General features: G+C 51.6%; 6 protein-coding genes across 6 annotated transcripts; 1 reads left to right on the top strand and 5 right to left on the bottom strand.

The window, feature by feature from the left end:
• Positions 1-2,011: 2,011 nt before the first annotated feature.
• Positions 2,012-6,432, bottom strand: MPH3 (Alpha-glucosides permease; the record flags this gene model as incomplete). The annotated part of the gene is made up of 10 exons (XM_066129585.1): positions 2,012-2,925; positions 3,008-3,256; positions 3,328-4,077; positions 5,582-5,594; positions 5,650-5,715; positions 5,771-5,782; positions 5,842-6,009; positions 6,068-6,160; positions 6,221-6,232; positions 6,289-6,432. 10 exons carry the CDS (start codon positions 6,430-6,432, stop codon positions 2,012-2,014), a joined length of 2,421 nt encoding a protein of 806 aa, XP_065985630.1.
• Positions 6,433-7,551: 1,119 nt separating this feature from the next.
• G6M90_00g005280 (uncharacterized protein) lies at positions 7,552-8,082 on the bottom strand (the record flags this gene model as incomplete). The annotated part of the gene is made up of 2 exons (XM_014686689.1): positions 7,552-7,640; positions 7,701-8,082. The coding sequence occupies 2 exons, from the start codon at positions 8,080-8,082 to the stop codon at positions 7,552-7,554; spliced, it is 471 nt and encodes a 156-aa protein (XP_014542175.1).
• An 843-nt stretch (positions 8,083-8,925) lies between these two features.
• atnN_0 (Aspercryptin biosynthesis cluster-specific transcription regulator) lies at positions 8,926-10,493 on the bottom strand (the record flags this gene model as incomplete). Its single annotated transcript, XM_014686688.1, has 2 exons — positions 8,926-10,387; positions 10,444-10,493. 2 exons carry the CDS (start codon positions 10,491-10,493, stop codon positions 8,926-8,928), a joined length of 1,512 nt encoding a protein of 503 aa, XP_014542174.1.
• A 1,334-nt stretch (positions 10,494-11,827) lies between these two features.
• G6M90_00g005260 (uncharacterized protein) lies at positions 11,828-15,616 on the bottom strand (the record flags this gene model as incomplete). The annotated part of the gene is made up of 3 exons (XM_014686687.1): positions 11,828-12,483; positions 12,535-14,954; positions 15,321-15,616. 3 exons carry the CDS (start codon positions 15,614-15,616, stop codon positions 11,828-11,830), a joined length of 3,372 nt encoding a protein of 1,123 aa, XP_014542173.1.
• Positions 15,617-17,374: 1,758 nt separating this feature from the next.
• Positions 17,375-19,966, bottom strand: qa-1s (Quinate repressor protein; the record flags this gene model as incomplete). Its single annotated transcript, XM_014686686.1, has 1 exon — positions 17,375-19,966. The coding sequence occupies one exon, from the start codon at positions 19,964-19,966 to the stop codon at positions 17,375-17,377; it is 2,592 nt and encodes an 863-aa protein (XP_014542172.1).
• Positions 19,967-20,517: 551 nt separating this feature from the next.
• Positions 20,518-22,698, top strand: qa-1f (Quinic acid utilization activator; the record flags this gene model as incomplete). Its single annotated transcript, XM_014686685.1, has 1 exon — positions 20,518-22,698. The coding sequence occupies one exon, from the start codon at positions 20,518-20,520 to the stop codon at positions 22,696-22,698; it is 2,181 nt and encodes a 726-aa protein (XP_014542171.1).
• Between the last annotated feature and the right edge of the window lie 104 nt (positions 22,699-22,802).

The raw sequence follows: 22,802 nt of genomic DNA, 5'->3' as shown, positions 1-22,802 counted from the left end.
GTACCCATATTCCATGTGCTTACTGGTGACATCGCTTACTATATAAGTAAATACGTCTGGTGTAGTCCTACCTCGAATCAAGCCCCAGTTTTGCTATGGCAGCCGATGGGAATGCGGTAGTACATACGCACATCTTTCGAGAGGGTGGTTCATCAAAGCCCAAATATCGGCAAAAGGACCCGACATTCCCCGCACTCCCTGAGACATGCATGGCTCGTCCCGCGTCTTAGGATGCTTGTTAAGACGTAGGTTAATGTAGGTCTCCCACTCGATGCTTCGGTAGGCTCAATGTCATAAGTTACTCGTCAAGTCTCACGGCATGGCGTACCACCCCAACATTCCCCTCCCTGTAGAAACAGTAATAACATTGACTAATATTGACTTGTGATAAGGCGGCACCAAGCCCGTTGGTAGTCCATGTGACAAGGGCTCGGAAACAGGGCTTGGAGCAATTTAGCTCAATTCAACTAATAACAGTCTTTGGTATCAAAGGTCCTTGGTTTTCCTCAAGGCCTTGAGGGACCGAAGCCGTCTATTTATACAAGAAGTCGGTGAGGGACTTTGCCCTAGGTCTCGTGACCGTAGCCCTTGTGTAACCTGCGATTTCCGTGTAACAGTCCAAGCCCGTTGGTAGTTTGTGGCCTCCAGTTGGCCACGGCCCCCGAGGCGGCATCTCAACCATGGCGCAATCGAGAAGCCTTTTTCGCAATGTGTTATTGGCGACAGACCGGGGATGAATCCAGGTTAGCTAATCAGCGGTCTGGATACGGTCTTTTATCATCTTGACATGGAATGATTTCAGCCGAGAATCTGCGGTCAAAGTTACCATGTGGTCTCATACACGAACGTTTCGCAGAACACACAAAGCCTAATAATTCACTAACATCGTCGGCGGGGAATAGGGGGCAAGTCCTACACGATTTGAGCTTGGATGCCTAGTTTTGCCATCATGGACATAACGGCGAGTTCGTATACAGTGCCTCCGGGTAGGCAACAAGTATGTGAGCACTGAGACGTGATTATCCTTCTTTGAGGCACGACAGCAATCATGGCTGAGGATACGGCAGAAAAGAGTGCCCCCTGGCGCTGACATCCAGAATACCCATTATAAAGATGGCACTAGACAGGGGGAATCCAAAAGACATAGATATACGAACTCCAGTACTTGAACCCGAAATTGTGGTGAAAGGGGGGCGAGTATTCCTGCAGTAGCGGCAAAAAAAGTCAAATGTACGAATTTAGGACATTGCGACAGCAACATTTGAAATGGAGGGATCTGGCCAGTTCATTAGAACTACATTTGAAAGGCTCACCAAATTCTACCAACTTGAACCCACGTATCTACATCCACCAATATGTGCGTGTATCAACTTCGTCGTCGAGGAAACCCAGGACTAAGTTGATGCTTTGTACTGTCTGTATTCGGAAACAAAACGATTGTATGGCTGAAAACAGTAATGTGAAGATGGTGGGGTGCCTCCTTAAGCAATTTGGAAATGGTCAGGACTTTAAGATTTCCCTCTATCCATGACCTGGGCTTATTACGAAGTATCTACATTACCATTTGTAGAAGATCTTTAATGGAAATGCACAAGCTCAGGTATCACCCGTCTCCGGCGTACAATGCTTTAAGGCTCCTAGTATTGGTCCAGCTTGTTATTTAATTACTCCCGCATTCACCGATTCTAGAGGAAGCCAAGTGGTTGCAGTATTTTCGTTTCAAACAGTATTCAGGAACGAAGAGGCGAAACACGATTACCTACATGGCTCGAATGGTATTATCGGACTCAGCCCACTAGCATATGGCAGAGCGTGGACACGAAAATTCTATAGATAGCTACATTCCCCCTAGTAAGCTTGATAGTGTGAGAATCCCACACTGTGGGACGCATGGGACTGGGACTAGCTGAGCTTATGCGTCACACTTATCTTAGTAGATTATGAAACTCAAATTATTACGTTTGGTGGCCTTCTATTTCGTGCTCTATCGCTACTGCTGATAATCTTACAACTAGGAATACGCCAACCACCCGTGCCAGGCATCTGTGAGTCGCTCGGCGTGCGAGGCAGTAAGATACGCGGACTTGGCGAGCCTATCTTGGACCTGGCCGAACTTTCGTGCGGGAGCCTTCTTCTCAAATAAGATATCCAGTTCAAGATATGACAACCCCTTGGTTTCTGGTAATCGAAAGTAGCACCACACAAGGCAACAAAAGGCCGTTCCGACGTATACAAAGCATGACTTGCCTGCTATGTTCCAAGCCGTGGGATTGAGCATTTTCGGCACCAGAGAAGTATTGACAATCATGGCGATATTGTATGCCACCCTAGCCAAAGCAACAGTCTTGACCCGCAGGCGCGTCGATGGAATCTCAGCCACAACGACGTAGCACACAGGACCGAGGGTCAGATCGTAGGTGAAGGTCATGAGGATGATCAAAGCGCCCAAAGCCCAATCCGCCCCGTTGCTACCTGCCGACACCACTGACACTATTCCACCAGCAGTCAAGAAGGCAACCGCCGACGCCAGGCCGAACATGTACAGTTTGCGACGACCAATCTTGAAGAGGAGTCCCCATGAAATTATGCCCGCAATCAGAGCCATGCCATACATCCCCGTAGAGAGGCTGAAAGAGTTGGAAGGATCGAAGCCAGCCTGTTCAAAGAAGTATGCTGCGACGGCAGTCAAGACGCTGCCAGAGAGCGCCTGGCACATCCACACGACGCACGATATCTCTGTTCGACGGCGATTGACACCTTTAAACAAGTCTGAATACGTTGCTCCGCCGTAGTTTAACTCCTTCTCAACCCTGTTGATATGCTCCATCAGGGCTATGCTATCGTCAATGTGGGAGCCGGACCGGTTACAAAGTCGGCCAAGAGATCGCCGGGCGTCGGCGGCTCTCTCATGGCGAATAAACCACCCTGCAACGACACTCGTCAATGACAATCCACACACGCACACGATCGAAACCAGGAAAAAGTCACCGTGTAGCGGAGTGCTTACAAGGACTCTCGGGCGCAAAGTAAACGCCAATCAAAAGGGGAACCGCCCAGGCCCATTGCAAGGCAAACGGGAGCCGATAAGACCATTGCGAATCGCTATGCACCAGAGCCCGGAGGACACCAGTCCCCAGGAGCTGCCCGACAACCCAGCACATGTTGATGTTGCTCAAGACGTAGGGCCGCAAGCCCGAGGGCACAACCTCGGCCGCGTACGTGGCGGCGAGCGTCTGAATGACGCCCCAGGGTATTCCTACAACGCCATGTTAAATGGCCGTGAAGATGATGGCGAGAGCTGGGGAGAAAGCACAGTGCTGCTCTTACCACACAAGGCTTGTGAAACCAGCAAAGTGGTGATGTTGCTCGCGAAAAACGCGGGGAACACAGAGAGGCACAGCCAAACGAGGCTGCCCATCATGACTTTTCGGTATCCGATATTATACGTAATGTAGCCGTGGGTCAGCAGCCCGATGATCTCGCAGGTGAACGCGGCGTTGTGCAGGGCAATCTGCCACGGCGCCGGGATCTGGTATGCTCCCGATCCGTCGCCCACCGACGTCCCCGGCGTCGTCGACTCCGGCTGCCCGTACTTGCGTTGGAAGGCTGGGAACGCGAGGAAGCCCGACACGAGCGACTTGTCGTACGCCTCCATGACTACCGTGAGAAACAAGAGGAGCGTCCAGCCCACGGCCTTGGGGTATTGGCGGCAACACGCCAGAAACACCATTTCCTTGTCAGAGTTGAAGCCGCGCCGAATCTTGCGCGGGGTGTCATCGTAGCCTAGGGATAGTTGCGGAAACCAGAATGTGTCCATGGTGCGGCTGGAAACGGTGGTCGACAGGCGGATATCGTCTGTCGGTGCTTGGGCGCTGGGCGATGCCCGCGAGGGCACTCGATGCCATTCGCGGCCATGGTCCTCGTTGCTTGTTTTATCGGGAGTCGATGCTGTCTCTTGATGAGAAGTTGACGGGCTCTTCTGGCTCAGGTGGTCCGCGTCCTGGCCCTTTGCCCCCAGTGGTGACATGGGAACCTCGACGAGGCCAATACACTGGGAAGCTAAGTGGTATGCTTCGGCTGATGAGTTAGAGAGCCATAGTCACTGCGTAATTCAACAGAAGAACGTCCGGTAGACTCGTAGATCTGGGCATGGATTCACCAGCTGAGAAAGAGATGCACGTGGCATGTTTATGAGCCCGCCGTACCATCCCGATTCCGTGCGGCTCCCATCTTGTCGCAACTTGGAATCTAGATTTCTAAATACATGTATGGCACGGAGCCGTTCCTTCTGCTCCACCTACAACAATTTGATGGCTATATGTTTTTATAGTACCGTCAGGTCTCCTCATAAGTAGCTGCTCAACAAATGAAAACCTGGGGAAAATGTGGGATCGAGCCATCCACAAACGCCATGCGTCACGCCAAATCAATGACTGGGCTGGCTTGCAGTTGCGTGGAGGGACAGCTCTGCCGCATTAGGTGAAGCTGTGTTCATCGGCTGTGGTAAGCATATGTGTTTGTCTTTGCCTTGGTATCGATACCCGTACTATCAGAAGATGGGTAACTTCTGCCGCCTTTTTTGAAGGTTTTTATTTTTATTTTTATTGGCCCTTTTCCCACTCAACAGCTCGAATCTTGTGGGATGTTGTGCAATGGGCTTGAACCGACGGTTGGTCGGACTCGGTCCTATGTGTCCGCCACCAGTGCGGATGCTGAGGAATAACTCCTCCGTACGCCGAGGCTCGTGCGTAATGAGGCGTTTTGAACCAGATTCTCGGAGAAACGCCATGTTTTCTGGGGGACTCACTCTCGCGCCATGGAGAGGCCGTAGCCGTGGCTTGGATGGCGCAAGTCAACACGAGACATTGGACACCACCGGATCCTCAGACTGCCAAGGAACTACATATGTAGAACAGGGTACAGTGGTCGGTGGAAGCGATACCCAGGAATGACATAAGTTATCGATCTAAAAAGATACTTCCCTTTAGTACTTGCCGAGGTACCTAGAAGGTACTCTGTGCTCCTTGACCACAGGGTCTCGCATTCTTCCGCTAGGCCGAGTGGCACGTATTGGTTCAAGCAAGATATAAGCTTACTATTTACAGACACGTGCCGAGAGAGATGGAGACGTTTGACATTCAACATTTTATAAACATTGTATCCTGTCTGTATAACTAGGGAGGAACCACACTAGAAAAGATACAAGGTGCTACAAGTCAAATGAAGAGAGACAAATACAACAGCCACGAGGCTAGAAGTTAAGATTTTGTTATTCTAGAAACGCTTTGAAAAGCTAGTGATATAATTATATGACACGTGATAAGTCCCGTCACGAGGCAAGTGACTAGCCTCCAAGGCCATGTTACTACATATGTAGTTACATATGTAGGCTGTTAGCTACGCTGTAGCAATTAACTACCTACCTATAGGTATCTAGGTAGGTAGCTAACTGGTATAGCCGTGTGGTCAAAATTTTCCACACACTATCTACAAGTAGCTTTTACACGTGGCCTAGTCTACTGAGACCAAGTCACGACAGGCTGGGCAGATGCTCCAGAACATTGCATTACAAAATGCTCACGTTCCAAATTGTCCTACTGAATATTAGTAACTTGTTAAAGCCCCGCGGATTGGGAATACTTTAATTACCTCAAACTTCTCCGAAATCTCCTTACACTTGGAAGAGTGTTCCGGGGAACTGTTATACTGATCATACTATAACATGTATTAGTAAACTTCCCGTCTGTCGGTATTAAGCGGAGTTGCTTACACTTTCGCAGCCCTAGTAAATTTTAAAATCAGCTTAAATCCCGCAATAAAATAGCGCTGGAATCTACTTACTGCTTTCTGCGCAAACATGAGTTTGCAGTACTGGCCGTCAAATCCCAGCCCACAAACAAAACCTTTAAGCAGAGAGCAGTTGTATTTCTCAAGGACAACCCCTTTGTACGGGCGCATCTCGACATTGCCATATCCAAATTGGCCCCAGAAAGCGTCGGCATCATCAGTCTATTCATTCAGTGTCACTAATTGATATTTTATACCTTCTTCCCAGCTATACACATACCTTGTGAGGCAGAGGCTTTCCCGCCCGAATCCTGTTTTCTTGAATGGCCAGAGGAGTGCGGCAATTCTCGGGCTGAGAAGTGCACTCACGTGCCTTGAAAGGTTGTTAGGTAATTTCGTAGAAAATATATGGATTTGGCATCTTTGCACTTACTGCCAGGCAACCCTTATTACTTCTATTAGTACTTCTTCCTAAAACGGGTTGTTTTTCATATCGCTTACCTGTAGTTTCCAAGGGACAGTGGAAGGCAGACTCGGACTCAACGGTCCCGCGTTAATCAAATCGTCGCATGAGCTCTTCAAGCTCAAGTCTTGCTGGCCAAGAGCCAGGCTGGCAGAAACAACGGCAGCAGTAATGAAACGCATTGTCAATAATTTAATCTTGCAGAAAGATGAGACGTTGAAAGTATCTGTGTAATAGGCTTTTCTTGTGTAATGAAAAAGGTAAGACGGACATGAACTCTTGTACGTTGAATGGTATATAAATATTTCTGAAAAATGTGAGATGCCGCAGTATTACTCAGCCGGTCTTGCGCCAAGACACGTTGATATCATATTATATATTGTCAATAATTAATAAGTAGTAGATGCATCTCCGAGTGCCAGTTTTGATAACGCCTACATGAGCCCGTTCGCAAAAGTAATTCGTATAGTACAGCACATGTATGCAAGGGCAGGGTCTATTACGAGAAAAAATGGAAATCGACATATACAGACTATCCATCTCGTACGATGTTGCATGATTGAGGGACCAGCTGGGTTGCAATGAGGCATAAACCCCGATATGGAGCCGAACAGGCGACCGGTTATCGGTGCCTCGATTGCCGCTCTGCAAAGAGAGATATATACAAGCATCCAATATTCAACACAAGCCCAAACGAACCCGAGATTATGGGTCCTGCCTCTGGTGTGTAAAAATACGCCTCCTGTGGTCCATGCGCTGTTGTTTTTAATCCCTCCAGAAAACTCGGCAAGTCGATACGTATTCCTGACAGAAATCATGGCGAGTGAAAAATACAAAACCAGAAGCAACGGTCCCCAGCTTGCCTTGAAGAGGGCACACCTGCGTTTGTCTCTTTCCAGCTGCCTTCCAGTTTCAACAACAGGACCTGAAATATCATGCAGAGGACCACGAACGCAACAATGACGAGTTCCTGAACGCCAATCCCAAGCATGTATGTGTGTAGTGCCCTTTGTTTGACATGCGGTGCAGCCATGGAAGCGGCCATGCTTCCGCCAACCAGCTGAACTGCAACGAGGCCATGTCGAAGAAGACGAAGAGGACGGCAATATTGGAGGCGGGCATGCCGAGTATCGAACGAGACGTGTGGAAGTAGTATACCATTCTCCCCATGGCCATATACACGAATGCATTGACCCCTACTCTTCCTGTCAGCGCAAGCTGGTCGTCACTTTTCTGTTTCGGGGCCAAACTTACAAGTAGGGGCCAGCAGGACGAAGATCATGAAACCGAGATACAGACTACTACTCTGCCGGCTCCTCGAGCTTAACGTACGGAATACTATGGCCGTCATCTCCCAGGTAGTGGCCATGATAATGACCCAGCACCACGTCTGCAAAAAAGTCAGCTGTCGGGTCTGCATTTTCTCAAAGTGCCCGTCGGAATCACTTACAAACCTTTTTAAACACGGCCGCCTGCAGAACATGCACCGCGACTAGGAACCCGAACAAGCAGGCCACGGCGAGTGCCGCCCAAAAGATAGGGTAATAGCTCCATATGGCACCACATTCGCCAGGGGCAATTTGTCCCTTCGCGTCGGGCACAGCTGTCTGCACGCACGGCGGAACAGCTACCATGGGAGTAGCTTGGCTCGGGATGGTGAGGACAGAATTTCTGACACTATAAAGCGTCACGGACTCTGTTTTCGTCAATGGGCCGGAAGTCGGTGACGGTGTTGGTGCTGTTTCCCGGGTGGCTATATCAAAGGCAGTTGTAGTGAAAGGAACGGCCAGCGCGGGCACAGCGGCGATGAAATTGGCAAATAAGAAGAACATTGTTCGGTGTCTTTTCCATAAGAAAGAAGGAAAGGAAGAAGGTTCAACAATACGGAGCCAGCGGCGGTAGAGCTTGTTGGATCCTTGGATCCTCTGGGCGAGATTCCCCAGGAAATCATCTTATATGCCTCCTTATTCCAAACTTGGCAACTTCGATTCGCCCCCTGTCCTCGGACTCTTCCCACTCACGCTGTCGCACTTCTCTCCTGACTTCTGGGCCATCGCGCGGCCAAATCTGCAGGAACACGTCAAGTCCGAGCCGGCCAACCACATTGAGGGAATGGACCCTTAGCACTGCGGTTACGGTTGCAAGTTGGACCGTTCATATGGTATTCGGTGTGCAAGGGCGCCATGTGCTATTTACAGGTACAAAAACGCGGCCTAATGTAAACGGCTACCGTTAATGTGTAAGTGCTCTGTGGCTGACGCCAAATGCAGAAGGTTGCCATGACATGTGTCCAGTTTTTGTTTTCATTTTCGTCAAGTTGGCTTGACCTCGGTTCCAGGACACATTATGTCTTGGCGACGTGGTGTTTCTGGGTTCAAGCATAGTCATTTCGGCCATTTTGACAACCGGCCCCAGACACGACGACAAAATACACCAGTCCGTTACGGAATATATTTACCTGGTAAGAAGATATAGAACAATATACTGTACTAGAATAGATTATAGAGCATGATAGCCTGGTGCCTAATGAATCCAAATACTTTTTGCCGCTCGCCGCGATGCTCTTCCGTGTTTCCACCATCCAGATCAACCAAGACAATCAGCTCCCGGGCGTTTTTCCCACGGCCCAGATGAAAGTGAAAGCAAACAGCTACAATTACAAGAGTGCTACAGTATCAAACCCAATCGTACATCCTCTCGATGCCCTCGCGGCCAAGCACCAAGAAACAAACCCTCCTCTTGGCCGCGTCCCCCTCGCCATCGCCATCCTCCACGGCGGAATCCCTCACGCGCGCCTCATCCGGCGGCACGTCCTGATCCATCCCCACGCCGCCGGCGTCGACCTGCTCCGGCGTCAACTCACCGATGCCATGCTCAATCTCGACGATCCTCTTGCCCGTGGCATACAAGGTCGACGCGTCCCACAGCGTCTCCCGCACGCACGACAGCCTCCCCAGCAGCGACAGCGCCCTGAGCCGCAGCCCCAGGAAGCGACACTTGGCCACGGCAAAGTACAGCAGCGGGCCGAAGCCCATGACGAACATGAACTTGCCGCGGCGCGTCGGCGTGCCCGCCAGCGCCTCCGCCCGCGCCGCCACGTCCACGATGCGCGCGAACCCGTCCCCGTGGTCGTCGTACACGGTCTCGTCGAGCGCCAGGCACGTACTCGCCCAGATCCTGCACACCAGCCACCTCATCTCCAGCACGAGGAGCGTCGCCGGAGCGTGGTGCTCCGACACCAGGTGGTCCCCGCCGCGTCGCAGCTCCTCCAGCGCCGACCACCAGGCGTCGAGGTCTCCCTCCAGCGAGCGCTTCTCGTGAACCACCGCCTCCGGGGGCTGCTCGCGCGCGCCCATACCCAGGCGGTGGTCGTCGGTCGCCCGGACGAGGCGCACCGCCCGCGCGAGCAGGCAGTCCAGCGACTCGAGCGCGGCGTCGAGGGTGTCGACGCCCACGGCGGCGGGCTGCGCGTCCAGCAGCGCCGGAAACGTCGAGACGTCGCCGCCAAAGAAGTAGGGGAAGATGGCGAGGTGGCGAAACACCCTCACCAGCTCGGGCCGTATGTCGGCGGCCGAGTTGAGCAGCGAGATGCCGTGCTGCGAGTGGCTGATGGCGCTCTCCGTGTCGCCGCGCAGAAACTCGATGCACGTGAAGAGGATGCAGACGAGCAGCACCGTGTTAATGTCCGCGGGGCACGACGTCTGCGGCCCGATGAGGTGCGAGATGGCGGCGTTGTAGTGCTGGATGGCAAAGTCGTCGGCGCCCGGCCGGCCCCCTTGGCGCGTCTCCTCGGCGCCGCCGTCGCCAAAGTTCTCGTACAGCCAGCTTATGGCCAGGACGGCGTGCCTCGTCGCGGGCTCGGCGTGCACCATCTGCGCAACCAGCTTGGTCCAGAACGAGCTGTCCAGCGGGCCGCACAGCGCGGGGGCCACGATTTGCTGGTAGAAGGCCAGGCCGCGCAGCTCGAGGTCGTCCGCCTCGGGGCACGGGCTGGGCGATGCCGGCACCGGCGCCGAGAGAAGCCGGTCCCAGGACATGCAGCCCGGCGGCGGCGGCATGTAGCCGTCGCACGTCCGGCCCGTCGACGTGCACCGGTTGCAGGCCGGCCGTGTTTCGTCGCACTTTACCTTGCGTTTTCTACTGCTACGTTAGCTGCTGTCGCCGCGGGGGGGCATCGTGTGGTGTGTACATACTTGCACGTCAGACAGCCGGTGCGGACCTTGGGAATTCCTTTTCGCGCCATGCTCGCTGGCCCTCGACGACAAAAGGGCAAATGGGACCAAAAAAACAAAAGCGACGCTTATAAACGAACTGACTGGAGACAAAGCAGGGCTACTGTATGCTGATGCTGACGCTGATGCTGACGCCGACGCTGATGCTAATGCTAATACAATCGGTTCAACACAAAGGAAACCTGCCGTCTCGTACACAAATACATGGTCGCTGCGATGCAGGCAAGAGTCGTGCCAGCGCAGCATCGCGGACGCCCGTGCCATCTTATGCCTTGGGTCGTTGCATCAACCAAACCACGATCCTGATATTCCCAAACTGCTGTCTCCGGAAGGGAAATACCAAAATAGGCTCCATGTCGTGATGACGACAACACCACCACCAAGGGGGCCGTCGTTACGTGGACGTGCTACCGTCGTGTTGGACTTTTATACGTCAAGTGGGGCTGAGCCTGCGGCAAGCTCATTCAAGTCTGGTTGCAACATGCAACGGTCCAGTCTGGTCATCGGGACTCAATTGACTGGTTCCAGACAATCCAACCAGACCAGACTCTCAAGGTCAGCGGCCAATGTTGTCCAGGTCTGAGTAAGGCCTCAGCAACCCTCACGCTCGCGCGCATCCTCCGCTGCTGGCTAGTGCCGCCAGACCGTGGCTCAGTCCCATCTTCTTCGCAACCCATCATCTCCACCCTCATTCCACATTCGGCCAGCTTGCGTACTCATCGTCGCGTCCTCGGCAGCATCCGCAAATCTGACGAGGCGAAGCCCAGCCCTGAAACTGCGTTGCGTTCCTGACTAGTCCCTTTTCTCCCTCTTCACCACATGTGCAGTCCATTAGTCCCGCCTCATAGGGCTGCCCTTATGCCTACATGTCAAGTATGTGTGATGCTCGTAATGCCTGTCAACGAATAATGCACTCACCATGACGTCGCTCCATACATCATGAGAGCCCGCCTAATCTCCGTTCATGTTCCCACCATGCGCACTCCACGCCCTACCCGCCGTAATGCCAACTCTATCGCTTGCTTAATCTCCACCCAACTTGTCCCACGCATTAGGGACGAGTTGCTGAGTCGTCTGAAACCGTCCTGGACCCCTTGCACAAGCATCCATGCACCTACATAGTACCGAATTACCGGATTGCCGTTTAAACTACGTAGTACAGTCTTCGTCCTCTTCTCATCCTCCCCTCTTCGCCTCTCGGAGCATCATCCATTGAACAAACAACAGTCACAAAATAGAATTCGCCTAGTCGCTAACGGGCTGTAGCTGGTAATGTACAAATGTGAATGCTCCGTATAGGTGTTTCCCTGCTGGGGCTTTTCGATAATGACCATGGTACAATCGCCTAGTTCGGCCTTCCTTTTCCAATAACCTCGCGCAGTACCCGCAACTTTTCCTCCGTCACACGAATGGCTTCTTGGATCTCGCGTTCATCCATCCGCTCCTCTCGCAACTTATCCTCCACTGTCCGGTGCTCCATCCCTCGTTTTCGCGCGCTGGGCTGATCCGAGCTTAGCCGCTCCATACCCACGCGCTCCTCCAGCCATTCCCATAGCTCAGAATCCTGCCGCCGCCACATCTCCTCATAGGCCGCTTGTCGATTGGGACTGTAAAATCCAACATCTGGGCCAAACGGCGCGTTGTTCTTCGGCGGAGACCCAAAACCAAACCACATGGCAACGAGCAGGCCCACGAGCAGGCCATACATGACGTTCCCCGTAAGTATGGGCTGCAGCACATCAACACATGGCTCCAGTATACTTCGGACAGGTTCCAACGGTCCCCAATTTTGTTTCCCGCCGTCCGACTTGCCACCCTTGCTGGCTTCCAGGTCGACAACCGTCTGTAATGCCTTGCTTCTCTTCAGCTTCTTTTTGCCCTTGACAATTCCGTTCGTCGCCGTGCCGGATCGAGCCCTGGACGAAACTGCCGACTTGAGCGACGCAAATAGCTCCTTGCAGTATTGCCCTTGTCCATCATTGACATTCTTCTCAATGGTTCCTAGCGCACATTAGCAACTCAAATTCGCCACGATACAAAAATCATTCATACCCTTTAGCCAGCACTTGCCCGACCAATCGACTGTGCAGTTGATTTGAATGCGTGTAGCATTGTTCTCAGCCCATGACAAGCAGTACTTCGTCTTGACGGTAAACAAGTTGCCGTAGGGCACATCTGGATTTTGAGTAGAGACGCTGAGGTTTACAGCCTTCTCCAAGTCCATCTGGTCAATGGTTTCTGTTACAACACATTTCGTTTGCTTCGGGCCGATCGAGCCGTTGAGTGGTTTGATGTACGTAAAGGTGCGGCTCTTGTTATCGGCCGTGAGGCCCTTCTTATCCTCCATCTGGATGTCGGTGCACTTTTGCTCTGTCGACAACCACTTATTCATCCACGTGACAGATCCAGGGCCAAAGACGAGGTTGTACACCTTCCCAAGAGGAGCGGGAATAATCTCATCGCCGAGGACCTTTTCGTAATGGGCTGTCGAGTCGCCGCAGTCTGTTGGCGCATGAGCGGAGGGGCCAGGAAAATCGGGTGCGCCGCCTGGCGGTGGAGAGGCATCTTTGGACGGTTCAGATGCCACGCCATTTACAGCAGTCATTCCAGACACCTTTCGCGTTGCCGGCCTCTCTGGATCCGGTTCAACAGCTGTCATATCTGTCGACTGGGTTTCAAGCACCTCATCGTGTTCTTCCTCATCATAGAACTCCTCGTCGTCGCCTTCATCATCATCTGTATCGTCTTCGGATCCGGACGCCTCTTGTGGCTCCTCTTCCATCACCCCTTGCTGTTCCTCCACCTTTTCCGTCTTGTCCCCACCGGTCCCTTCTAGCTGAACACCGTTCAATGTGCTTCGTAGAGTTGGGTGGCCCAATTTCCAAATATTTACGATAAGATCATATGTGGCATCTCTGCTCGTAAAACTGGCAAAAATATGTTTGGCGTGAAGTGTTGATATCATCAGGCCATTTTTGAATACAAGAGCGGTGCTTCGCTTCTCCACAGATACGATTTCGTCAAAGCTCATGACCAACGTTGTTGTCCAGCCGAGAATATTACTGCTGAAGCAAAGGTGACCCTCAGACACATATAATCGGCCATGGGCTAGGATCTCTCGTTGAAGAGCGCAGCTATAATCTTCAATTAGATAGTCATCATCGGGTACACTCTTGAAGAGATTATGAAAATCGCGGTTTCGCTTCTTGCTGGCAATCGCGAATCCGGTCAACTTGGGTGCCCCTATACCGCCGCTGGTGGGAAGAGCAGCATTCGTGGCAGATGTAATAGCCGCAGCTATGGTTCCTCCGGTTGTTGCTGAGCTTCCCCTCTTCCTGTGAGGTTTCATTGCACTCCTGAGGCTGGACGACCGTTGAACTGGCCCTTTGAGGTCTGAAAGGTCCGTCTGCGGGGGGGTCTGATCCCCGCTGGCAGGTTCGGCCAAGGAGCGTGGCCGGCTCGATGATTCTGCTGGAAGTACGTCCGTGGCTGAGGTTTGAGGCTCAGTTGGAGCAGATTCTGATCTCGTTCTGGTGTCGGCAACATCAGCAAATCTGGCGCTCGCGGGAGAGGTAATTGAAGATTCAGGAAGACCGAGTTGGCTAAGGCTGAGGTCCCCAGACCCCAGTGTTCGAACTGCAGACTCTTTCCGATCCATTGTGTCTTCGATACGCGGCTCTGGTTCAGGTGCAGGTTGCGAGTTCAAGGTTGTTTGGCTAGCGGCAGGGGAATTCAAAGACTTTGGTGTGCCGTTCCGGGTTTTATTGCTTCCAATGCCGAGTCCCGTGCTGGGTATCGTATTGCTAATTGAGGTAGCTGCGTTTTGAGCGGCAGATATCATGGACGAAAAGAACCCAGTGGCACTTGGGGTGGTCTCTCCGCCAGTCTCGTCAGTAGGTGTCAATGGCGCCGCTGTAATATGAGAGAGCTTGCTAGGACCGATTGCTGCAGAACCAGATTTGCTTCTCCTATGGATGTTCATATTTGACGCAGCAGCACTTCCATCAGCTCTCAGTTTAGGGTCGGCCCCATTCGTTGACGGCCTGCCGTCCGGAGACGTTGCGAATTGTGAATGATCAGCTCGGTCTGTTGGAGTCGGAGGGGTGTTGACAATAACGGGAGCAGGTTTATCGTCTTGAGGTGGCGTACGGGGAGGGTTGGTTTCAATTCGGGGTGTCGATGCCCTGCCCTTTCGGTCGGCGGAAGCTATTTTGGCTGGCGCAGGAGGTTCCGGGATCGAGTTCTGAAAGCCGGGAACGCCCTTTGCTTTAGATGGCTTTTCTGGCGACAAGGACTTATCGCTACTGCCGCTGGAATAGCCGCGGGCTTGAGAGGAGGATAGGAAGTGAGACCGCGAGTCAAGGTGTTGTGTCTGGACCACGGGGGATGACGTTGTCAAGTAGCCGATCAGGGACGGGTGGGCAGATATTGTGGCGGGTCGAGCTGGAGCAGAGCTGGATGCGGGTCTTCCACTGTTCAGCTTGTTAGGCAGACGTTTTGTTTATTGGTAGCACAACAGTTTCGCATGCGGAAAATGCTCGTATGGAGGGTTGGAGCTGGCAGAAAGGGCGTGCTAAAAGCACAGTAGGACGACAGAATCTTAAGAGAAACGTGAGGCTTTAGATGGCTGTAGAGACAGGTTCAGACGAGCACTATGGCTGCTATTGTCATATGCACAGTGTGCGGTGGGGGGTCGAGTGGAGGAAACTGGCGCGACCACCCATCCAAGCTTTTGTTTCAGAGCTTAAAACAGAAAGACTGTCGTACTGTATTCGGGGCAAGGGGAAGGATAGAATAGAACAAAGATATCAAGGATAGATGGAAATGATGTAACATACCGGTCGGCAGTCTCCGGATCTGCGCCAGACTCAAAGGACCCAAAGCTGCGGTCGTCCATCTCGTCGTCGTCGTCAGCAATGTTGGTTGAGTTGGCATCGTCACTCTCGAGGGTCAGCTCGCGCTTGAAACGCCGCTGGCTGCTGTGTGCGCTCGTGCTGCGTGTGTCATCATCTGCGCCCGATGCCTCCGAGTCCCGTCCATTCTTGTCCTTTCTGCGCCTCCTCTTCGCTGATAGACCCTTTGGCAGCAGTTTGCCGACCCGAAGACCGCCGCTGCTGGCAGTAGTGCCATCCATAGCCTTGTCCCCCTGGAGAGGTCGATCCTGTAAAGCAGAGAGAAGAAAGGTAGTCGCAAATCGATATATTAGATTTTTTGCCGGCAAAACAGCATGCGAGCGAAGCGATGTGCAAGAGCGTTGGACCTTGGTTCGCTGAAGCTGTCCTCAATATCGTTCTTGGCCCGAGGACAATCCTCCCAGTTGTCCGTGTGCGGATGCTGACAGCCGTCTTCACTTGGAAGCAGGCAGTGCTACTGGTAGACTCCGCCGTGGCTGACGGTGGCAAGCGGGAGCTTCGAAAATAGAGTGTAACCTATGATAGCACTGAGTGTGAGATGAGAATGCGGTAAGATGGGCAAAAAGTGATTGATTTGAAAAGGAACAGTACTCCGTCATCCGAATTAAATGCAAAACGACGACGACGGTGGTCGAGGTTCGTATCGCCCCTTGTCTTGCAACCTTGTAGCCTTGCCGCAATAGTGGCAGGCGGGTCGACAGCCAAGCTTGTCGCTCTTGCCTCTCAGAGTCTCGATGAATCGTGGTCTGGCCCAATATTGACTGGCCCCTTGCTAGCTCCTTCCGGTATTGGTTTGTGTGAGCTCGTCACTGTCATTCTTGACTTTAAGTCTTAACCAATCACACAACGATTCCCGTACTTCAAACCCACAAAACGTTATGCAAGCTGCCATCCATCGTTGGTGCACAAATCTAGAAATGACGTTCATGATTCAAATGACAAGTGACAACTCTCAAGAGCGATTTGATGTCGAGGTTGTTGGACGCAAACTCATTTGCAATGTTAATTGGTCTATGGGCAGCAGTAATCTCTCAAGCCGGCTTATTTTGTTGGGGTCTTGTTCTCACCAGTATGTCCTCGATGCGCCTTGACGTGAACACTCACGGTACTCGAATCTCGTGCGACAAGATCCGACGCTGAAGGACGTCATCGCGTCTTAATCCATTGGTGGCAGTCTATAATGAAACACATAGAAGCGATGTTACAATGAGGAACACGCAGGTGGGCGTCACACCATATTAGTTTGAGCTTATTCTTGTCTGACATAAAGGGTCGATGTGCTTTGCGCCGTCGGACACTAGCCTACTTTAGTACCTAGGTAGCTACGCACGAAATCAAGGCAGCGCCTAGGTTTTAATTTTTTTGGAACACATCTTTGATCTCCACATAATTGAAGAATCTGGAAGACGTGCAGTGAGGGGAGAAAAGGGCCAACATTGAAATTTAATTGAGGCTTAGGGTAGCTTATCCAAATGTGAAGACAAAATGTAAGGTGCCAAGGGTGCCACGCCAAGCCGAGCAGGCCACCTACTCTGGAGTCTCGATATTCCCTAAATTCGGGACTAAATCACCACTTAGGTATTGACCCTTTTATAAGCGATAAGCTGTAGTCGCTTTATCTAGCTTTATTGGCTCCACTTTTTCATAACTACCTGGCTTTCTTAAGCCTTACTGGACTTCTCGTTGCATGAAAACACACCAACATATTATATGGAGCTACCCTACAGGCAATAAGGACCTTGATTCATTTTTTATGACATTTGTCTTACATTGCTCTTAAGTAAGGCATTCCTTTTAAAGAGGAAAATAAAGGGTTGACATAGGTACATTGAGCGCTTGGTAGATCCTACTGATCAATACTACAGTAGCTTGCAGGGCCAAGCACTACATCAGGGGTGGACTCATGATTAGCTACCAAAGTAATTTTAAATTGGTATACTCATGAGTACTTTATAGTGATACTATTAAGTTCTTCTGTATCATTCCAACATAGTTTGAAGCCGGCGTCGCAGCTCCTCTGGATTTGATCTTCCATATTGGTCTGGGTAATTCTCAAATATCGCTTTCTTCATTGTTTTTCTTGGTGCCCGTTTCCCAGTGAAGAGTTCAAACTGGGCAAACCCTTGATCTGGCAGCAGATCTAACCCGTCCATAGCGATCCACCGTCGACTTGCATGCTCCATTGCTTGTTGCAACAGTGGCGTGTTTAACGTTTTGTATCCAAGCTCAACAATGACCCCTCCAGTCTGGTTTTCTAACCATGACTCAGGTAATCTGAGCTCGGGAGAGGGAACGTCACCTATTGGATGGGTAGGGATACATGAAATGATAATTGATGGTAAGCGGAATGCCGACCGCCAATCGTGATGGAGCGCGGGAAAGACTTCAAATTTTGTCTTCACTCCGGCGCCCAGCCCTTCAAACTCGCTCTTCTGCAACAATTGCGTAAAATGGTCCGCCAATTTCTTCCCGTTCTCCACGGTTCGGTTGTAGATGGCAATATTGCTCACACCGACCTGTAGAAGCGCATAAACTGCAGCTCTGGCCATGCCTCCAGCACCAATAACTAAACCACAAGTGGCGGGTCGCACAGCATTTGCTGGAGACAAACCTCGACGAATGCATGAGCGAATACCGATCCAATCTGTATTCTCCCCGTAGAGTGCCAGAACAGGACCTGCCCGGTTGACTCCACGAAAAAACGAGGCAGCGCCAGTCGGAACTGTGCCATCGTCGTTGAGATGGCGTATTGGGATCAAAGTATTGATGGCACCAATTGCCTGAGCGTGAGGACTTAGAGAGTCTGTCAAGGTGATAAATTCAACCTTGAAGGGCAATCCTATGGACGCCCCCGCAAAATTGGGATCTTGGATCAGATGTCGCACTTGCTGCAAGGAGTTTGTAGAGTACGGCTCGTACCGATGCGGGACGCCGCAAACTTCCAACGCAGAGTTATGCATTGCCGGCGACATACTGTAGCCAACGTTGGCCCCAAACACATACAATTTCATGGGATCGAACAAGAAGCTTGCATAAAGCGCTCTGGTGGCAGAGTCTGCCAAAAGGCCTGTTTGTCGCTGTTTCTCATTGTTCTGGGATTCAAGCCTTGGCGAAACCGAAGTGAGAATGGGATTGAGAAAGGCAGAATGTTTGCCTAAGTTTCCAGAATTGTATGCTATGATAGGAGCATGTGAGTCTGGAAGTGATTCAACAGTCGACCGAAATCGAGCGACTTCAAAGTTGTCGGTGACAGCTTCCGCAGGACGGACGAAGCGGACCAGGTCACAGTCCAACCGAACGGCTCGCTGGTAATGTGAGATCCATTGTGGTGATGTCCAGGAATCGAAGTTTGCTATTGGGGCGTAGTGGCCTATCAACTTGCAGCTCCTTTTTAGAGATGCTAGCTTGGCAATGGCATTGTCGTCTAGCCGCAAGTCCACTGTCATCATTTCTGGGGCCAGAGTCAAGACGTGGGAAAGTAAATCTAGATAGAAGTAGGTGCTTGTCGTCGCCGCGGATGGGTTGGGGAATCCAATGTGAACAATTATTGGAAGGACGCTGCTTCTTCGCACCAAACCAACAGCTTCGGTAACGCGGTTGGCCATTTTAGTATGCTCGTCGAGATATCTGCAGTCAGCCCAGTCGGTTTGGATGTCTTCAAGAGTGATCTGCATGGCATCCGCACCCGCTGAGCAGTCCTCGATATCCACACGATTGTGAATAATTTCCTCGACGGAGATATCTACGGCGTATGTGTATTGGCGCTGCTCTGTGGCGACACTAGCCAAAGGGTAGGCTGATTCAAAGAATGGGATTGTACCGGCCGGATATATCTGTGAGAAGAACTTGAGCAAGTGGCGTTCGGCTTGCTTCAGTGCCAAGTAAGGAGGCAAATCTACACCATTGGAATTGCGAATTGACGACAGAGACTTTTCGACGGCGGCGGACTCGGAAACATTGAAAAACTCCAGGTTCGAACAAGTCCGAAAGAAGGCATTACTTGTGCTCCAGAAGGTTTCCCACTTGGTCCCTGATTCTACTCTTAGGTGTTCTTGCACGGCTTCCTTGCTTCTCATGACGTGGACTACTGGGTTGGATGCTGCGAATTGTCGCAGTAGACCCTGAACACGTCTTTCCATCCAAGAACAGACGATTATGCATCCAGTAGTATTGGTCTCTAGGATGCTTTGGAGGACATCGCCTTGCTTTATTTGGCACTGCGTTGTGCCATGGACCTTGCTGTATGTGGGACTAGAGAAGTTGGTCGCGCGCTGGAAGGCAACTTCTAGGTCAACAATTCTCTTCTTGAGTGCCGACGCGGCCATAATCGCCAGAGTCGTCTTGCCAGCACCTCGCACGCCAACGATAACGATAGACGCATCGGGGGTGAACCTGGGCATGTGGCCATTGAGCGGCGGCAAAGTCGGCGACGGTGCTTCCGATGTATACTCGCTAGAATTGACAGAGGTTTTGGCGGAGCGAGATCGAGTAATGGGTTCTGTTGTGTCTCCCAACGACAGTGACCTCTCATCAGCCATCATGGCGGCCAGCGATCGTTTGACGCCCGCCATCATGAGTTGAGGAGTATTTGACCAACGCACCCATGTATTAGTGATTTCAGATGCAATCAATGCCGGCGGCGACCTGTCAGTCCATGATGAGTGGCACGGGCAGCTGGTGCAAGAAGTATGCCGTAAAGAAAAATCTCTCTGAAGCGGGTGTATCGGTTGAAAGGCGACTGACTGACAATCTATGGCACTTGGGCAAGTTGGAGCAAGTCGCGAAGGTTTGAAGTGGATAAGTGTTTATCCGGGCTGTTCCTTCCCTTGCCCATGGCTTCCCAGATCCCAACATGTTCCCAATCGCCACATGTGCAACTGGAGCTGCCACTCCGGGGAAGCTGAGCCAATGGAACTTGGATTATTGATTCTGCACCCCACGAAAGCTGCCAATTCGACGTCGCCAGCCTTTGCCCAGGTCCATTTCCATTGATTTTTGCGAAGCAGTCGCGCCGGAACCCACCATTACAGCTTCGACTGTCATGTTTCTGGCCGGACCAGGCCTCGCGAGTTGATTGCTGATTGCAGGTTCTGTAATTGAAGGCCGGCTCTCCCAGCCCAACATGCCACAGAAACGACGAGCTCGGAACGCCGCCGCAACCTCAAACGACACAGAAAATGGTGGCAAGTCCAAGAAGCGACGAGTTTCCCTTGCCTGTGATGCTTGCCGTGCAGCCAGAGAGAAGTGTGATGGTGCTCGACCAGAGTGTAGAACCTGCATTTCTCAACAGCGATCCTGCTCATACACTCCGGCGACCAAAAAGAGAGGGGTGCAAACGGGCTACCTGCGCGCGATAGAGCTATCATTGGCCTGGATTTTTGAACAAATGCCCGAGTGTGAAGAGAGACTGCTTCGATTTCTATCGAGAGGAGATAGAGACGCTACCAAGGACCACCGTGCGCTGTTAGGCAAAGGCATTGCTGGTCACCATTTGCAAAGACTTTGGAATCAGAATCGAGTGAGGAAGGCTGTTGATGGACTTTTATCCGATGCGCAAATCAATAACTCAGAGGATTCTGGAAACGACCTCGACACTGATGGTGAGAGTCAAGCGAATGCCCTGGATGCGACGTCACGCAGATCAGGCGAGTCCGTCACGGTGCCTAGAATGGTGCAAGACCCAGAATCAGCCCATGAACGTAGGCTCAGACTACCTACAAATTGGAAGCGGCTTCTGGACGTCTATGTGTCCTATACGCATTGTTGGCTGCCAATTGTGAACCTGGACCCCCTCCGGGCTCTCGCTTCATCGTACCCGTCTCAGGGTATCAGAATATGTAGCAATGTTCACGACGGCTCATATTTGAGGCATTCAGAGCTCTGGGCTGTTTTGACCATTGCTGCATATCAAGATGGGGGGTATACTGAAGGTGCTGGCTCGCGATCTCCCAATATATCGGAAATTTTCGACGTTTCTCATACTCTGATACCCGCAGACGACGGAGGATTCGATATTCATAGTATCAATGCGATGATCATTCATTCCGTGATCTTGATCGGAAAAAAGAAGACATTGGCGGCTTCACTCTTACTGGGAAAGTCCGCGCGACTCCTACAACGGCTACGACTTATAGAAGATGTCACAACACAAGAAGAGGGTGACTTTTACTTGATTCAGCACGCAGTGGTTTCACTTGCGTGCTCCTTCTTGGATGTTTTGACGTCTGTCTTCCTCCACCAGCATCCAATGCGAGGACTCAGTCATATCAAAGGCACCCGTCAAGTTGAGGCGGCCGACTTTGCTGACTTTGATCAGCCATGGGTTCCCGTACCTGAGATATCAGCAACGTCGACCAGCTCTACAATACCACCACAAATAGCGCAACCTATTAGGACCCTAACCCAACTGCATGCGTTTGCATCTGTGTTGAGTGATCACCTCACTTCGCACATGAGCGGAGAAAATCTTCCAGGGGTCACCGGACCCGAAGTATTGGTTAAGATACTTGACAGTCGCTTCAACTATTGCAATTCTTTGATATCAAGCGGATCAACACCCATGATACCATCGGCCTACTTGGTCAAACTTCTATTTTTGACGGCTACTATTGAGTTGACATCTAATCCAAGATCATCTCTGCTCTCTGGGTTCTTGGAGATTGTTGAGTCCTGCTTTGCAGTATTCGGTGCCGGCCACACCCCACCTGCCGTTGTGCTATTGCTGCAGATCGTGCAACGGCGTGCTGATGCGGATGAGATGGGGGAATCTGGCATAAGAAAGTGGCGCTCTATTACGGAAAGGTTGCAAAATATATGGCGTGAGCGCGAGCCGTATGCATACACATTGGATGAACCACCAATATACTCGAGCGAGGTGACAGAGCCTCACAACTTGCGGCAAATTATATTTACCCCGATTCCAACGGGGACAGATCCAGACGCCAAGGGCCATGCGGGATCACAACCTAGGGACCTCGGGGTGAAAGCTTTGACGGACCACGAGCCTGCTCAGCAATTTCGCTTCGGATACCAGGATGCCATTCCGAATCCAGCATTTGCCATTGACACACCAATTACTACTCGTCTGAACAGGGGCAGCGCAAACACCGCAAACACGCATACTGCCATGTTTCCTGGCAACCATCGAATGAGTCAAAGCTTTGATTACGACGCCATACTTGAGGACTTTGGATCTATTGGATACACAGATAATATCGAGATGGATACACGATTCATGACAAACCTGGGATTTGCCCCGGGATGTGATCTGGCGGAGATCTTTCAAGGAGACTTTGGCGTTTGATAGCTGCCCTGCGTCTGTATTACTTTAGCAACCTGGGGAAATACTATACCCACGGCCCGACAGCTGGGCTAAATTCAAGACGGTACTGCGAGTCTGCGCCCTTG

Source organism: Metarhizium brunneum, chromosome 1 (genome assembly GCF_013426205.1).
Source record: "Metarhizium brunneum chromosome 1, complete sequence".
NCBI lineage: Eukaryota > Fungi > Ascomycota > Sordariomycetes > Hypocreales > Clavicipitaceae > Metarhizium > Metarhizium brunneum.
The sequence above is the reverse complement of the archived record's forward strand: the minus strand, read 5'-3'. Positions and strand labels throughout refer to the sequence as shown.